The sequence below is a fragment of the Hippoglossus stenolepis genome, chromosome 21 (assembly GCF_022539355.2).
Source record: "Hippoglossus stenolepis isolate QCI-W04-F060 chromosome 21, HSTE1.2, whole genome shotgun sequence".
NCBI classification, from domain to species: Eukaryota; Metazoa; Chordata; class Actinopteri; order Pleuronectiformes; family Pleuronectidae; genus Hippoglossus; species Hippoglossus stenolepis.
Genome location: NC_061503.1, coordinates 13832391 through 13849789, shown reverse-complemented (window position 1 = coordinate 13849789; position 17399 = coordinate 13832391). Strand labels below are relative to the sequence as shown.

Genomic DNA, 17399 nt, shown 5'->3' with positions numbered 1-17399 from the left:
AGAAACTTCTTCAAACACATCTGGCAGTTGCAGAGGGACATTATTATTCATTCAGAGTTGTGTTTCTCTTCATGTCTTAGCTCTGGGTCTCCACCTCCTCCTGATGGAAATATCCTGCTCTCTGGCTCCTAAATGCTCCGTGATGTTCACCAGCGACACACTAACTATTTATTCCTGTCTTTTGGTAGTGAACAAACAGCCAAAAATAAGGCGATGAAAAGGGCTGAAGCCGAGAGTCAACAGAAACAGAAAAGTGACATTTGATACATACTTATTATAAAATGAAATGAAATTGATTAGAGTTGCTTTTAAGAAAGCGTGTGTGTGTGTGTGTGTGTGTCAGGAGTCTGCGGGAGCTCGGCCAGGTAGCAGCGAACTCCTTCATCCTGTCAAGCGGGAGGTGTTGAGCATAAATCCTAAGCAGATGGTGTGATAGAGTTAGAGAGCTGGTAGTTGTGACCAGCCTCACCCGGGAGAAGACAGAGTCTAAATTATCGGGTGTAATAATTCTAGTAAAGTACATGTATGGCATCTGTACACCAAACAGAGATGAGAGGAAAGTTAACTTCTCTACAATAATGTGCTTATGTATCATATGTGTGGTTTCTGAAATGTGACAAATTTGAATATGTGATGAATCTTAACCGGAAGGAAACTCGGGTATAATCATTCTGTTGTTGAGGCCCTCATTAATTCAGCTGAAACAGTTTTCCCTGCGGTAATTAATGTGGCCGGCACAGATGTCCTGTCCGTCAATGGCCTTTGGGAACTTAGGTGAATGCTTAATGGGAGGTACAATACAAATGTTTGAGATTGACATTAAGTACGAGACAGGGGAAAGTCCTGGGGGAGATTCGTCGGTTTTGTCAGTCACACATCATTGACATCGTGGCGTTTATTTGTTTGGAACATACGGTTCAACAAAGGGAAATTAACTGGGGAATTTCAGCAGGTTTAAAGAAGCAAAACTGCGCCTGGGAAACATCAACATCCGCACGTGCATCCTGTCCACAGATGGAGGATTATCCTGCCTTATGTAATGCTTTCTTGAATAACTGTGAGTGGCAACAGGCGGCGCCGAGGGGAGGTCAGCGCCGCGTGTGTAATGTCATCCTGTGCTGTGTGTCAGGGCGGTAACAGGGAAGCGATACGCCTCTCACTCACTCACTCATCGCCACTGCTCTCCTATAAATATGTACTAATGTACAATATAATGAACACGTAATTAATGATTCATTGTTTGTTTTGATGAGTTAGGAAATGAGTTAAACTAGACACAGAAAAATAAATATTAACATCACATTCAATCAACACCAGTTTTGTGTGTGTGTGTGTGTGTGTGTGTGTGTGTGTGTGTGTGTGTGTGTGTGTGTGTGTGTGTGTGTGTGTGTGTGTGTGTGTGTGTGTGTGTGTGTGTGGCACCTCGTCCTGGCTGCCCTCACGCAGGTTGTACGTGAGGTTGTTGTGGATGTCAGAGGCGAACACGCTGGCGTATTCCGGGTAAAGCTCCAGCACCTCTTTCAGGCCTCGCACACTGATATACTGCAGGTCACAGTAGGTCAACGCCTTCACATCAGCATTGGTCTTGATCACCTGCTCTGCTCCAGGCAGGTCAGACCCAATCAGGTCGCCCTTTCCTAAAATAAATAAACAAAGAAACAACAATTATAATTATATTTATTACTCTACTTTATGCTATATACACACACTGTAAACATTATGCTACAAAAAAGTCCCTCGGCTACAATACAGACCTAATATGGCGAGCACCATGCAGTCTTTCAGCACCTCCAGAGACCCCGAGCAGACAAAGTAGCTGGCATGTAGTGCATCACCCTGACGGATCAGATACTCCCCAGGGACGCAGAAGGAGGTTTTTATATGAAGGGAGAGCGAGCGCAGGCAGCCACGACTGGCCCCCTTAAAGACCGGCAGCTGGAGGATGTCCTTATTCAGATGCATGGCGATGTCAGCCCGCAGCTCGTCAGGGAAGTCGTGCAGGAGCTGGGGACGGGTGACAGATGTAATGAGATGCGACACTGATTGGTAATTAGGGAATGGATTGTTTTGCCACTGGTTCCCCCCTTTTGAATTTCAATAGGATGTCAGTGGAGGGTTTACAGGAGGCAGGGTGTAGTGCAAGAGCTGAAACAATTACAGCTGTTAATGGTTTCACTGCTCAAATGCCATCAAGACTGACAGCAGTGTGTACACAGGTATTACATGACAGGAACAATGAAGGGACTCCTACCTCGTTGGCATCTATACCGTTGTTGACAGACCATGTGGTCTGGAAGTACTCCAGCATGCGCTGCTTGATCTGCTGGGGCAGGCGGTGGACACGGATGAAGTCCTTCAGGTCCTTCATACGTGTGTGGTAGAGAGAGCGGCGTGAGTACATGCGCTGGATGATGGCCGTCACGTTACCAAAGACAAGGGCGTGCATGAGTGCTGTGTGAGAGATGGAAACAAATGTCATGGCAGGAAATAAATGGATGTATAAAGGATGATTATATTTAAACAATACAATTAAATATTTTGAAAGTTGTAGTTGTGAAAACTTTTTCTTATATATTTAATTTTTACTTCCTTTAAAATAATTTTCCGGCTTTAAAATGCATACCATCCATTTCTGTGCTTATTGATCCACACAGTAATTTACGGCTTCATTTATCTCACTGTCCTGACAAAATAAACACACAATTATCTTATGGGTTGTTGCGCCATTTCTTGCCACCTTAGCAAACATAATCTGGTTGTTGGTATATAAAGATGGCGACAAGCTGCTTCATAAGATCCAGCCAAACCGTCCAGCCCACTTCCTGCTGTATTCCCAGCAAACGGAGCCGCCGCTCTGCCAGGACGCCAGAGGGAGAATGTGCCCTTGTGTTAGACGTACCGCCGATGAGCATGGTGCAGATGGAGAAGATCTTCTCAGCGTCGGTGTTGGCGCACACATTGCCAAAGCCCACACTGGTCAGGCTGCTGAGGGTGAAGTAGAGGGCAGCTATGTAGGAGCTGCGCACCGTCGGGCCCCCAACCGTGCTGTTGACATAGGGCGTCTCCAGACGTTTGCCCAGCTCGTGGAGCCACCCTGAACGAGGAGGGAGACAGAAGGATAATGTCCACGGGGTGTAGTTCATGATGTCTGAGTGTCTTCTGTTGGAGGTGGCAGGACGATACAACAATACCTGCTCTATGAGACAAAAGTGCATGTTTGGGACTGTGTGTGTGTGTGGTTGTGTGACAGAAAGAGAGCGGCAGCACTGTCAGCAGGCTGGCATGTCGGTGCAGGACAGGGCAGAATAGATTGAATCCTCCAGGGATAAATAAGGCTGAGTGTTAATTAGCGGCTGTGACCCAACCTCTCTATAGACAGACAGATATGAGGGCACATACTGACACAAATGTATGCACAATCAAATGGAAACACACACACACACACACACACACACACACACACACACACACACACACACACACACACACACACACACACACACACACACACACAGGTTGCACGGGAGATTGGACCAGATGCTTAATTTTGCTGTACATGCCATATCCAAGTATGGTGGTTTTAAAGTCATATGTGGCTGTGAAGCTGCAGAAATAATCTAGATAAACTAGTAGTCATTTAAATAGTAATAAATAGAATAGAATAGAATAGAATAGAATAGAATAGAATGCCTTTAATGTCATTGCACAGCGAAATTTAGCATAAAAAACGGCGTCTTTGATCTGATGCAGGTGAAGACGTCAATAATAAAACAAGATATTTCTCAAATAATTCATGAAATAAAAAGCTTGTCACTTTTTTACTATTGGTCTCCGTGTGGAACCATTTTCTAACAGTGACTCAGACATTTGAACACTGCCTGCTACCAGCTTTTGATCTGGTTTCAAGACAGTCCTCATTAGAGTGTCAGAGTTTGGTGTTCGCCACCATCTCACCACTGAGCACAGTTAGAAATCCCAATAGGTGAGACATGACTATTTATAGCTGAGTGGGGACAAAACAAATGTCTAGTTGGGAAAAGTCTAGACTATTAGATTAGATTTGTATTAGATGAGAGAATTTACTGCCTCCAAGTTGGTTTAATCACATATTAGATTTGATTTCCAGCCAGAGGTCACAGTAAAAACAATAGATAGAAGATCGATGGATAGAATAACAATCAGTAGAGTGAATACCTCCACCAAGGCCCAACAATCCCCTTAAATTAGATCAAGCTGCTCCAAATTTCACACATTCATAGATATCAATTCCATGGATGATTTTTTCATTGAGATACATGAATTTTTCCTTGGGAAAATGCTGTATATTGCAATGTTGGAAGAGCATATCTTTGCATGTATAGAATCAATATCAAGGCTTTACTATCAGCTGAATATTATTGTTAGAATATAGTGAGTGGATCCGCCCCCTGGTTTGGATTGGTACCAAAATGTCTTCCCTGATCCATACCACATGCTTCCACCAGGTTTTATGGAAATTAGATCAGTTGTTTTTGTGTAATCTCACTTAAAACCAAACAAACGGACCAACAACAAACTCACAGGGGTGAGAACATAAGAGAGATGACAACGGTTAAATGATTTTCACACCCTTCCAGCATGAAAACACCAAACCTGACCTTTCCACCTCTGCTTGCACTTGCACGACTCACCAATGTCCCAGCTCTCACTGGTCTCTATCTCCTTGCGTCCAATCATGTACCAGATGCAGGCCATCCAGTGTGCCAGCAGCGCAAACACGGACATTAGTAAGGTCAGCACCATGGCGCTGTACTGGGAGTAGCGGTCCAGCTTCTGAAGCAGACGAAGGAGGCGCAGCAAGCGCACAGTCTTCAGCAGATGAACCAACGAGGTCTGAGGGGAAGAAATAGAGAGAAAGGGAGAAAGGGAGGAAGAGGAGTAGGTGAAAAACTGATTTTGAAAACCAAAGTGTGCAGTGTTATAATCTACAAACACACATACACTACATATACACAGTGAAGCTGCTTTGCTCAACAAAATCTGGTGTATGAACCTTGCAAGTGCTCAGCAGCCTGGAAAACGGAAGGAGCTTTATTTCTAAAGGCGACATACACCAGCTTCAGCAATCACAGCTGAACTCACCACGGTGATGTTGAAGGCATACAGCAGGTCAAAGGGGAGGGCAGCCACCAGGTCCACAAAGAACCAGGTGGTGGCGTAGTGGATGCAAATGGAGCGCGCCTGATACACCACCTGTCCCGACTGGCTCACGTAGGTGGTGCGGAAGTTCAGGATGATGTCTGCAAATGTGGAGGTTAAAGGTTATTTCGTTCTCTGCGACAAAACGAGAGGATTTAGTCAAACTCATAATCATGAAAATGTCACAAATTGTGCCCAGTGAAGTCTTTTGGCTGTGGGAGAAAGTAGGAGTACCCTACAGAAAACCCACATAGGTACATGGAGAACCCACAGAAAGGCCCTGGTTGCAATATGCATTAACTCGTAACAGATCGACATATGTCAGTGCTCTAGGGCCAGTGTGCCAGACAGATCATTGAACCTTAGTGTCAGACTCTAACAAGCACATAACAAGCAGATCTCCGGGTGTGAGGCTGAAACCGCATCCGTCACCCAAGCTGTCGATGTGTGCAGAGACGATGGCTCATCACTCAATACGGATTTCACTTATGAGGAGTTAAAGACAAGGGAGATGATGATAATGGTGGTGAATGTTAGGGAGCACACACAGAATAGTGTGAGATGCAAGATCATCAAATTAAAATCAGTGGCACCTGCTTTCCAATACGCTATATTCCCTGAAGTAGCATTTTTATATGCTAAACCTTAATTAGTCACGTGACTTCAAAACAAATACAGGACATATAATAGGTTGAAATAAGCAAACTAAGTAGATGAGCTTGCAGAACAAAGCTTTCTCCCTAACACAGCCGGTTTCCTCCCTATTTGTGTTGAGTTGAACTGCTAAACTGTTGCTGCTGTTCATGAACACTAAGCAGAGAACATTAGGTTTCTACCCCCTCACTTCATCCCTCGGGTATGTCCCTCTGGAGGTTTATCCCAGGAGTCCCTGGGAAAGACCCAAGATGTCCTGAAGGGACCAGAGAGACTGAGGTTTCCAGGAGTGATGGGAACTATCTGGGGGGAAGGGACGCTGTTGCCATAGGTGCCAAGAACATGACATGTTGTAGGATAATAAAACTAAACTTACCACATGAAAAATAACTTAATATTTGACCAAACTTGGCCCTTACAGTTAGTAGAGTGATGGAGTAAAAACCTAATTTCGAGCCTGTTTATTCAGAGAAGTCTCAGTAACCTCCATGGTCACTCACCTATGATGAAGAGCATTTCCACCACGATGTCGCTTACGATGGTGGAGCGGGCGGCTGTGACAGTATCGTCGTAGGGCGTGAAGCTGACATTGTAGGGCACGGTGACAGCCACATAGAAGGTCGCCAGCAGGATGAGCCAGTCCCACAGGGCTTTGGACACACTGTAGTGGAGCAGGATGAAGCGTGACTTCTGCACCGCTGCCACCTTGTACTCCGGTATTGAAGGTTTGTTGATCATGCTCTGTAAGTTGACAGGGGCAAAAAAGCATCCTTAAATCTGACGTTACTGTGGAAAGAGCAACAGTCATATGTGCACAGAAACAAACACATGGACACATATGAAAGGGGGATTGTCTGTTAGGAGTTAAAGTCCAGTAATTACAGCCACTTGGATTTGAAGCACAAGTTAATAAATATAAAGGCAGACACCAAGAACACTGGAGAAGCTGCATAAATGAATAACTTGATAACCAGATGCTCCTGAAGTAATGTTAATCAGATTGACATTGCGGCGCCAAGATTTTTGCAGAAACAGACGATATAAATGTCAACACCCTCTCTTGTGCTGGGACTGCTGAGGAGTCAGTGAGGGGGGGCAACTCATATTAAACAGATATGGTAATGCTGCTGGTTATCTATTCACGGCAGCCTCTTATAGACAGGAGTAGACCTTTTAAAAGGCTGGGTGGTAACAATAAAGAATGACAGAGATATGACTGTGGTCAGTGAGGGAGAAATCTATTATCGACATAGATGCAGTATAATTTCATACATGACTACATCCCTCCAAATGCCACGAGTGCATTGATTCTCAGGTGGTACATTACAATGGCAGCGAATAAGGGGAATTAGGACATTGACTGTCCACTGTTGTTATTTTTTAGAAACATATTGCATATTCATTCCGCTTATTTCATTTTTATTAGGAAAATCCAATTGCAGAAAAGTATGAAATTGTTATTTCTGACGAGGCAGGGGGAGACCGTTCGGAACATAATGTGGCTGCATCTCCAAATGGGGCCGTGCACTTGGCACATAATAGTCTTAACAATGTTTTGGAGACGGGAGGAGAAGCTATTACCTCTGACAGAGAAGGGAGGGGAAAGAGAAAAGATGGATAAATTAACAGTTATCCATCCACGGACAATGTGGTCACTTCACAAACAGGTGACTCCAGGAACAAGGAGTGTGGTTAATGACCAGAGATTTCCCCCCGTATGGGCACTGAGGCTGTCTGGTTAAATTCTGTAAATTCTCTATGTAAGTAACTGAGAGAACGGACAACTTTGGACACAGCGCAGTGTGTGGAGGCAGGAAAGGAAACACCCAAATTGTTCAAAGTCGGTACATTACACTGGGATTTAAATTATTAAAATGATTTGCAGTGAATTATGTGTCGTAACATTACACTAGGGGTTACGATGTTCAAATAGTTTGGACCAAAATATGTAATGAAAGCCATTTCCTCATTGTCAGGATAATCTAGCTAGCTTTCTTAGCTAGCTTATTTTTCCTGCCATTTTTCCCAGTTGGCCTGACTGCCAAACATGTGCACAACCTAATTAAGTTAACATTCATTACAGTAAAGATAGTATGAATAGTTAGCATTAGCTTAGTTAATAAATGAGTTAATATAGTTAGCAAATAGGGGATCTACAGGCCTGCTCCACACAACATTTCATGGTACTTGTACAGTGACAATAACGTTCTCTTTACTCGGGACTACATCACACTAGGGGTTAAAATATTCCGATTGTTCCCAGTGAGGCTTTTTCATGGTGTCCAGACTTTGGTAAGCAGAAAATGTCCGGAGAGACCTCGCTGATTACCATCAACAGCTGTGGCCACGTTAAAGACAGTTCACGCCATGTCAGCAAACGCTTGACTGTTTTCTTTTTTAATTTGCCTTAGACCACCGAGGTCAGGACGCCCGGCCGACCTTTGGCACTTGAGGCGGTCGGCCGAGCACATCCCAGTGATTAGAAAAAGAAAGCCCTGCACTGTGGGGACACGTGTCACACAGCTGCAGCTGGTCTTTGCACTTCATCAAGTCAACACTGTAGCCTAGAGCTCAATGTTCCAACTACATCTCCCAGCATGCTTTAGGCTTTAGCGCTGATAAAAGCCTGACCTTGATGGGCAATGAGATGCGTATGGCTTCACATGTGACTCGAGCAGCAACCACTCCCTCCATGCAATCGAGCGCAGTGTCTCCAACAAACTATTGCAGAGAACCCTCAGCATTGAATTTATATCCTCATTTTATTCTTTTCCCAAGTGATTCCTCTCGAGCAGCAGAGCAGCGGGAGGATAACAACTCAATATAAATTCAATATAAACTGTGAAAATGTCCATAAGACTCTGTGAGATAATACTAGTCTTCCTGAAATGACTCCGCGTCGCGCAGTCCTTATTATAGGATGGAAGGATCACAACATTCAACCGGCTTTGCAAAATGAAATCCAGGATTCTCCGACACTAAATTGAGTCGCAGCAAGTGAATGAAGATAAACATTCACAGTCTGAAACTGTTTTATACGAAAAAAAAATAAGGATAGATTGACTTTTGAATTTTGATTGATCTCTTTGACAAGTGTGTTAAAATGAAAAGAGGCAATAGTGTCTCTCCCCTGGGAAACGGAGCAGCTTGAGATCAAATCTGAGCTTCTCGACAGCGCGCCGTGGATCAGTTACAGTACGTGGCCCATGCACTCGTGGGTTGACGGCATCCAAAGTGAAGAGAACAGACATAAACAACAATTAATTTTAAAAAAAGGAGGCAGCCCCCACAGTCTGCGGAGTAGATTACATCACTGTACTTCAATTTACTTAAACTTGTCACCTATGTCATGTATTTTATGGTGCTGCTGGTATTTAAAGATGAATGTTTATGTGTCTGTGTTCAAATGTAAAACTCCCGTCTTATTTCTTCCTCGCCTGGCAGGCTGATGTGCCCCGAATAGAGATTCCGTGAGAGCAGATATAGCCGACTGTGATGTGGAGGCAGAGGATCACATTGTTAGCTAACAGCTACTCAGAGACAGACAGGGAGAAAAGAAAAGAAAAGATGGAGGGGGCGACAGACAGAAGATGGAGAAATGGTAAAAATACAGTAATAGTCGGTGAGGGGAGGATTGCGGTGGTGAAAGAACAGTTTTGATCCTCAATTTTAGTGAAAGCTCATGATGTAACAATACTCTGCTACTGGAAAAAAATGTGTATTCAAAATGTAGTATTATAAAACAGAACTTAGTAAAAACACTGTTTATCCAAAGAAGTGACATCTGTCTGCGTTGTATAACTATAAATACGTATAAGTGGTATTATTGTGTTAACAGTTAAGATGGTACTGATTTGAATTCATTCATTCATTTATATGTTTCGACATTCTTTCATTTCTACATTTATTTACTTATGTATGAAACTGAAATGTTAAAATATCGAAAAAATAGATAAAGAAATGTCGGAATACATAAATAGGCAATTGATCAAACTTGTATTTATGTATTTAACTATTATGTAGCTGTTTACTTATTTATCTATGTATTATCAACTTGTTTGTTCATTTATTTATCTTCGGTCTTTCCTCCATAAAAAATTCAGTATATATATAAAAAAATGTAAATTCCTCAAGACAAGTAAATGCTCGTCATGAAAAATGAAATATTGGAGGTTGGACAGGATGGAGGGATTCAGTCGACAAAGGAAAAGGATGAGATCATTTAAAAGTTTTTTAAAAATGACAGAATGACAGACTGGGGAGAGACAGCAGGATCCAGAGGGATGAACCCAAAAGATGAGATGAGGTTAGCGTGACAGATGGAGAGGGAGAGAAAACGCGAAAAAGCAGCAAGAGAGAAGGAGAAGAGTGATTAGAGCTAAAAAAGAAAGAAAAAAAGAGGGGGAAACTGAAGGCACAGAAAATCATGGTGGGAAAGAGAGATACAGAGCGTTATCATAATCGTCTCTCGTTTTCTTAAACAGATAAAAGCTTTATGAATTTTAATAACCTGGCTAAATCATTTTCCCCGCAGAGGAGGAGTGGTGGTCAGTTGTTTGATCAGGACACAGCAGAGTAAACGGTTTTATTATCCAACACCAGAAGACTTCTATTTAACTCCAATATTTCCACAAGTGAGTCATTAAACTTTTGTTAAACTGATCTTGAGGAATTCACTATAGTCAATGAATCAAATATCAAATGTTATTAGTTGAAAATCATTGTTTATTACCAGCATCTTTACCCTGAATAATACTGTTTAGTAACTCTGCCATAGGACGTAATGTTTTCATCTGCGTTTGTTAGTTAATTAGCAGGATTACGCAAAAACTAGTAAGACAATTTCCATAAAATTCTGTAGAGGGGTGGTGCGTGACCCAAAGAAGAACCCAATAAATAATTGTTTTGCAACGTTTCTTTACCGTTGCGAGACGTTTTTCTCCATTTTCCTTAATTTCTCAAGAGAATAATTCCTGGATCTTGATTATAAAAACCAGGCCTGTTTAAGGAGATGATCGTTATGAGTGTGTGCGATTTGGTGCAGATCCAAACAAAAATCGTGATCTGTTGAATTTAAATGTGGTTTCATAAGGGGGCTGTTGGGCCTTGGTGGAGGTGTGTGCTCCCCTGAGTGTCTTTCCACTGACAATAAACCAGCGTAGTTAATCTCGTTGGTGCAAATCTTCTCTTAATGTAAACTGCTGCGAATGGCTGCTTGAAAACACCCGTGAGCTCATCTTGTCTGACATCCTGAGAAACACGAGAAGATGGCGACTCTGTGCCTGCAGCTAATAAAGTCAAATTCGAACATCACAGATAGAAACAATGTTTTACTTCCAGGCTTTGTGAGAACCCTCCCCATGTTGTTTTATCACTGTTTAAAGGTCCTTGTGCGTATTGATTCCTGATGATATTGCAAACAAAGTGTGTTGCATGTTATCATTGCTTTGAGTCTCATTCCCATGCACGAGGTGCTGTTATCGGTTTAACAGAGCTGCGAGGCTGCCGGAGTCACGGATAGAATCGCAAGACACAGCTGAATAACCTGTCAAAGATCCACAGAAACAAAACAGCAGCTCACAAAAATAGATTTATTTATATTCTAACCTATAAATGCTACAACAAAATGCCTGTTTATGGGCAAGTACTGAATCTTTCACTGCTACTATCAATCTCTAAGGTTACAAATAAATAGGGCAAAAGTGTCTTTTCTTGTGAATCTACATTAATAATTGACTGAATGCAGCAACTTGATTATATTGGGGATTAATTATGCAGTGTTTTCTGTCCTAATTTGACTTTTCTCTGACTGACAGTGAGATTTTTTGTTTTGTCAAACTGTGAGTTACGGAACTTAATAAGGGTTTAATAAGGGGAAAAGTGGAGGCTATGGAGTGTGTGTGTGTGTGTGTGTATGTGAAAAAGATCGAAAGCAGTGAACATATTAACGCTGATTGTTGGTTTTCATATTCCTACATTTTGTATATCTCTGTGCTTGAGACAGACAGAGAAACTGCTCTTGTGAAAGTGCAGTGTCACGCTGAGAGTGCTGGCACAAAATCTGAATGATAAATACGATGCATCAATTTCTGACTGCGCTGTCGTTTCGCCATATGGTTCCGTCGGTCTCCGCGGAGGAAGAGTCATCTTTAACGCTTGTCCTGATGTATGAGTCGGTGTAGTTGTGTGTGTGAGAGTCCTGTTAGGACAGGTATGTGTTCGGTGTGAGCTCTCCTGGTGCCAGTGATCTCTGCCCATCTGTTTGAAGGTGTGATGTAGTGAAGCAGGGCAGCAGGAGGCCGAGAATATCGATTCCCCCATGAAGGCCCCTGCAGGTCGGCTCTGACAGCTCCAGCAGAGATTAGGATGCAGTTACAGTATTTATCTTGTTCTTTTGGAAACTATGGTCGAAGAGCAAACGTTAATTTTAGGGGCTGAAAACTTCAATTTACAACGATTCAACACCAGCTGACAACAATCTTTCAGTCAGTCAACTAATCAGTTTATCAACTAATGATGTATAAATAACTAACACGTCTGGAGAGATTACATCATGTTGTTGCTGAAGGTGTACATGTGATAATATACATGTAGTTGTTATTTTTCCCTTTTATTTTATTGCTGAAGTATCCTCCACTTTAAATAAAAATGCTCCCCCTTTGCTCTCATGAATAACATTGCTTGGAGTGTAACACGCCTTTATCATTCAAAGCCTGTGAAAGCCTTTTGTGCTGCAGGAGCAGGACAAGTGGCAATGAGACCGACCCATGTCTGGGTTTGTATCACCACAACAAACAGCCTCTTACGGTACTTGAAACACTTGAAAGACAGATGAGGGAGAGCAGCAGCACCATAAAAACATGGAACACGTAACTGTAAAAGGGTTGAAAAACTATTTTAAACCACCTGGAATAAGATGTTATCCTCCATCCATCCATCCATTATCCAAGAGGTTGAGCATATTTAAGATTGTTTTGAGGTGTTGGTCACAGCAGCCTCATTTGGGCCAAATGGCTGAAGGTCATTTAAAGAAACACGCTGGTGACATAACCTGATCCTCAAGCTCCTGCTGGTCAGTTGTTTCCATAAAGACCCAAAGAAGTGATGATCATGATGCTTTGAGCTTCTACCACGACCAATAACACATCACAGGCAGTGGACCAGCAACCACTTCTGCCACAGTGACTTTGATCTTTGTCATTTAAAGCCAAAAAAATGACAATTTATACGCAAGAAAATGCAACAGAAGCAAAAAGATGAAAATAATTCAGGAACTAGTGAAGCCATTTGATGTGTTTTCCATTGAGAGGAGCCTCACTCTAGGAATCTGGGTCGAGACTTCGCTCACATTGTCTTCCTACAGACTCATCTTTCAGATATTGACATCAGTAATTCAAACTTAAGAATGCGGGTGCTGCATGTCTGAGAGACTCCTGGCTTTATAGGTTCTTGGAGGCCATGTGAGGGCAGGAAAAGTACTCACGCCGCCCAGGTTGACCTCTCTCTTGCCCCCCCCCGAGAACTGGCTGGTCAGCTGGTACAACATGGTGCGTCCACGCTTCCGGGCCTGGCTGAAGTGGGAGCTGCTCTTCCTCCTGCACCTCTTGTCGTCTGAAACTGTTGCACAATCACACGTGAACAATTTAAAAACACAATGTTACTAAGAACACAATGAGAACAATAACGTGTCCTCTATTGCAATTACTTAGGGAAGTGTGAATGCTGAACACAAAAACACACAACCACTGATATGTACTTGACTTGATTGCATTTGAACTAAATGAGTCTATATCCCCTCTGGCACAATCCCTGGTATTTGCAGCAGACTGTGTCCAGGTTCCACTTGAAGATGCATCGCTGCTTAAATCGAATTCCCCCCCATTGGAAAACATCAGTCGGAGTTCACCGAACGAACGCCAGCCCAAACAATAGTGCCGGGTGGAATGTGACAGTGATGAACAAGAGCACACAGAGAAAATAAAGCTGCGGGGCCAGAGGATGTTACCGCTCGTAAATCACGCTCAAATTAAGTAGGAGTCTCTAATAAGCAGGACTGGTAACCTACCCTCTTTCTTGCTGTTGTGGTGGCCTTTTCCGTGCGTGTCGGTGATGTCCTTGAACGAGAAGAGGAAAAGGACCATCTCGCCTTTCTCGTTCTTGATGGGCACGATGTCCAGCAGACACCAGAAGGCCGTACCTGGAGCGAAAACCATGCAGAAATGTGGATTCAGTCACATGGCCGGTGTAAATGTGCAGGTTTAGAGGTTACACTTTCTTCTGCGTTTGTTTGTTTGCTAGCTGGATTAGGCAAAATCAAACGGACGGGTTATTATGGAACTTAGCCCGTGGATCCATATGTGTAAAAGGCCACCTACCCCTCCCATACAGTCGCAAGTCACGCCGACTGAAAGTAACACTAATGACACAAAATTGTTACTGGTCATTATGCGTCTCTTTGTTGTCGTTCAGTGTCTCTTTCTGGATGTTTTGTGTCCTTTTGTAGTTGTTTTGTGTGTCTTTTCCATTCCTCTGTGCTCGTTCTGTATCTCTGTGTGATTTGTCTCACGCTTGTTTTGTGTCCCTTTTTCTTTTTTGCCACCTCTCCTCTCCTGTCCTTGTAAAATCGACTTTCTTTTACCACATGAGTTTTTCCTGCAGAGACCTGACACGTCATGTCAGCTCTCCCCGTGTCCGAGCCGCGGCTACTTGTCAAGTACGGGCCATAGCCTTTTCTAAAAATATACCACAAATTAGATATGGATCATGTTCCGGAGGATAGTGCACAAAGAGAAAGAGCAAGTCAGGGGGTTGGTTATAACAAGTCAGGCAGGGAGGGAGCAGCGTAGATCCAAGACCTTGCCATAACCCAGTATGCTCATTACTGCAGACACTGTGCTCTGCCACCAAACAGATGTTTCACATCTCTTTTAGTGTCCCCAGTGTGTGTGTGTATATGTGTGTGTGTGTGTGTGTGTGTGTGTGTGTGTTTCGGCATAGACAAGGAGGAAGAGGAAGAAATCGGTGTGGATGTTGGTGCACAAGACTGTGGGTGTAAATATGAAATGAAAGGATGTGTTTGGGTTTTTGTGCTTGCAAGCAGAAAGCGCAGGATGGTGTGTGTGTGTGTGTGTGTGTGTGTGTGTGTGTGTGTGTGTGTGTGTGTGTGTGTGTGTGTGTGTGTGTGTGTGTGTGTGTGTGTGTACTGAATCCCTTTAGTGTCAAACTTTATCATGAAATATATCTTCCATTCAGATTCTCTCTTTAAAAATGTATTAAGTCTGTTTTACTCTCACTCTTTGTTCTCTTCCGTGGATCTCGTGTCTGCAGCCACATTCTCATATTTTTGGGTGTAATGCGTTATATACACGATTGTGTCGTTCCTTCCTCATTAGCTGCAGTGGCGTGGGTCTGCAGTTACTTACCGACTGTGAGGTGAAAAGAAAGGATCCAGAGGAGCTTTATTTTGTAACTACGGTGCAGGTTTGTGATCCATCACAGTAATTAGTGGCTCATACACATGAGGCTGCTGCAGGAGCTGAAGAAAACATTATCCTGTGTGCCCGTCAGAGGCTTTAACACTGGTGTATGTTCTCTCTTTTCATGCATGACATCTCATTTTGAGCCAGAGCAGGATTAGTTAGACGACAGAGGGAATGAGTCAAATTGATTGTAAGATGCACACATTTACACACACACACACACACACACACACACACACACACACACACACACACACACACACACACACACACACACACACACAGAGTCGTGTCTCCATGACTTCATAGAACATTACATTGATTTCCTGCAGACTTAGTCTAACTTTATCCGTAGTTACTACTTGCCTAACCCAAGCACTTTCTCTACTCACTCGTGGTGTGCATACAGTATGCATGTGTATATAGTTCAGTAGATGCTTGTGTACATGTGCCTGTCATTTTCCTTTATTTAATAATTTTACTAACTTACTTATCAATGTATTCTTCTTATGTTGGGATTTTAACTAATCAAATCTGGTTTTAATAAGGGACTTTTTAAATGTCATTTAGGTCCCCACAACATGAGTGATGCCTTGACCACGCACGCACAGTAAGTAAAGTACCTCGTCCAGTACTTCGAACTTAGCTTTGGAAATTGTATGAAAATAAGTTGAAACTTATTATTCCACCCGAAATGTACTCCTTGAAGCACATTTTGAACTTTTATTGAATCGCTGAGATGAATCAACTGCTGAGTTTATTGCTTTTTTAAAACTCTCATAGGTTCCCCTAAATAATAACGAGCACTGAAGGGCACATGCATCTACAAAGGAGTGTGTGTGCTCCACTGCTGAACCTCTGCGTTTAAAACTCTGCACGACTGTGGGGATTCATAATTCAGCCAAAAGAGTTTGATCAACTGAACAAAAGATGACGATGAAGATGTTAATTGCTCCATAACCTTGAGTTTCGGGAGATGTAGAGGTTGTGTACACACACACACACACACACTCTCTCTCTCTCTCTCTCTCTCTCTCTCTCTCTCTCTCTCTCTCTCTCTCTCTCTCTCTCTTTCCTCTTTGCCATGCACCCACCATTCTTCCTGTAGAAGTGGACCTCGGCCTGGTACTCCTCTCGGCCCTCCAGAGCTTTCTCCATCTGCTGGGCCACGTGCTCGCTGGTGTCGGACCCATACAGGAAGCGGCAGCTGCAGTTCTTCTGCATCACCTCGGTTCTCGTGAAGCCCGTCAGGTCGCAGAAGCCGTCCGAGCAGTAGACGATGGGGTAGCCGCGGTGACCCTGGGCATTACCCAGCAGGAAGTTACTGTCTGTGAGGAGGGGGGGAGACATGGAGGGAACAGCTGGGTGTATCATGTCAAAGTTTGACGTCTTGTCCCTTGTACAAGAATCAAAGTCTGTTCAGCTCTTTGAACTCGTGTCAAAGCTCTGCAGGTTTAGTTCAGCACTAGATCGCACGTTCAAAGTAAACATGAATCAGACTTTGGTGTGGACTTAATTTTGGGCTAAATTAATTTCGGCAGGCTCTCATCATCAGTTTCCTGAGCTGAGTCATGTTGCTGTGCTCGTCAGAATTGCTGCTGTGGACATTCGAGGGAATTGGCGTCTCGGTTTGCAGAAAATTAAAAAAACAGCTGACTGAGGAATAATAAGAGCACAGGGGTTAGTTATTGATAGCCACTGAACTCTAGGCTCACTTGATTGGATGATATGAACCTAGACTAGAATTGACCTCTGAACTTAAAATCTGATTGATTTATAGAGGCAATAAAAAAAGAGCCATATTATTATAAAAATTAATGTGAATTCAAAAGAGCGAGATGAGGTGATAGATTTAAGAACGCTACATTTAACCTTCAGGAAATATTATAATTGATGTAACCAGACACAGAAAAGAAACTCCAGACCTTAAGTTCCTCCACTTTCTTGAGATAACATATTAATACTCAATAAATACTAAGTCAAATGGGTGTATTATATTTTTAGGTCATTAAATAATCCCTTGACCAAACAATCCAACTGGCATTTGAAGGAAATATTGCAAACTACACTACAGTATTTACAAGTGTA

At 42.9% G+C, this 17399-nt stretch overlaps 1 protein-coding gene across 1 annotated transcript in view; it reads right to left on the bottom strand.

Annotated features, from left to right (window-relative positions):
- The window catches only part of kcnh4b (potassium voltage-gated channel, subfamily H (eag-related), member 4b), a 33713-nt gene that overhangs the window by 8500 nt on the left and 7814 nt on the right, over positions 1–17399 (bottom strand). The window contains exons 2-11 of the mRNA XM_035144889.2: positions 16406–16639; positions 13898–14029; positions 13316–13449; positions 6333–6573; positions 5122–5279; positions 4671–4872; positions 2900–3094; positions 2252–2451; positions 1755–2004; positions 1423–1637 (exon numbers count right to left, since the gene is read on the bottom strand). Of these exons, the coding sequence (XP_035000780.1) occupies positions 1423–1637; positions 1755–2004; positions 2252–2451; positions 2900–3094; positions 4671–4872; positions 5122–5279; positions 6333–6573; positions 13316–13449; positions 13898–14029; positions 16406–16639 (1961 nt within the window). The remainder of the gene's footprint in view (positions 1–1422; positions 1638–1754; positions 2005–2251; positions 2452–2899; positions 3095–4670; positions 4873–5121; positions 5280–6332; positions 6574–13315; positions 13450–13897; positions 14030–16405; positions 16640–17399) is intronic.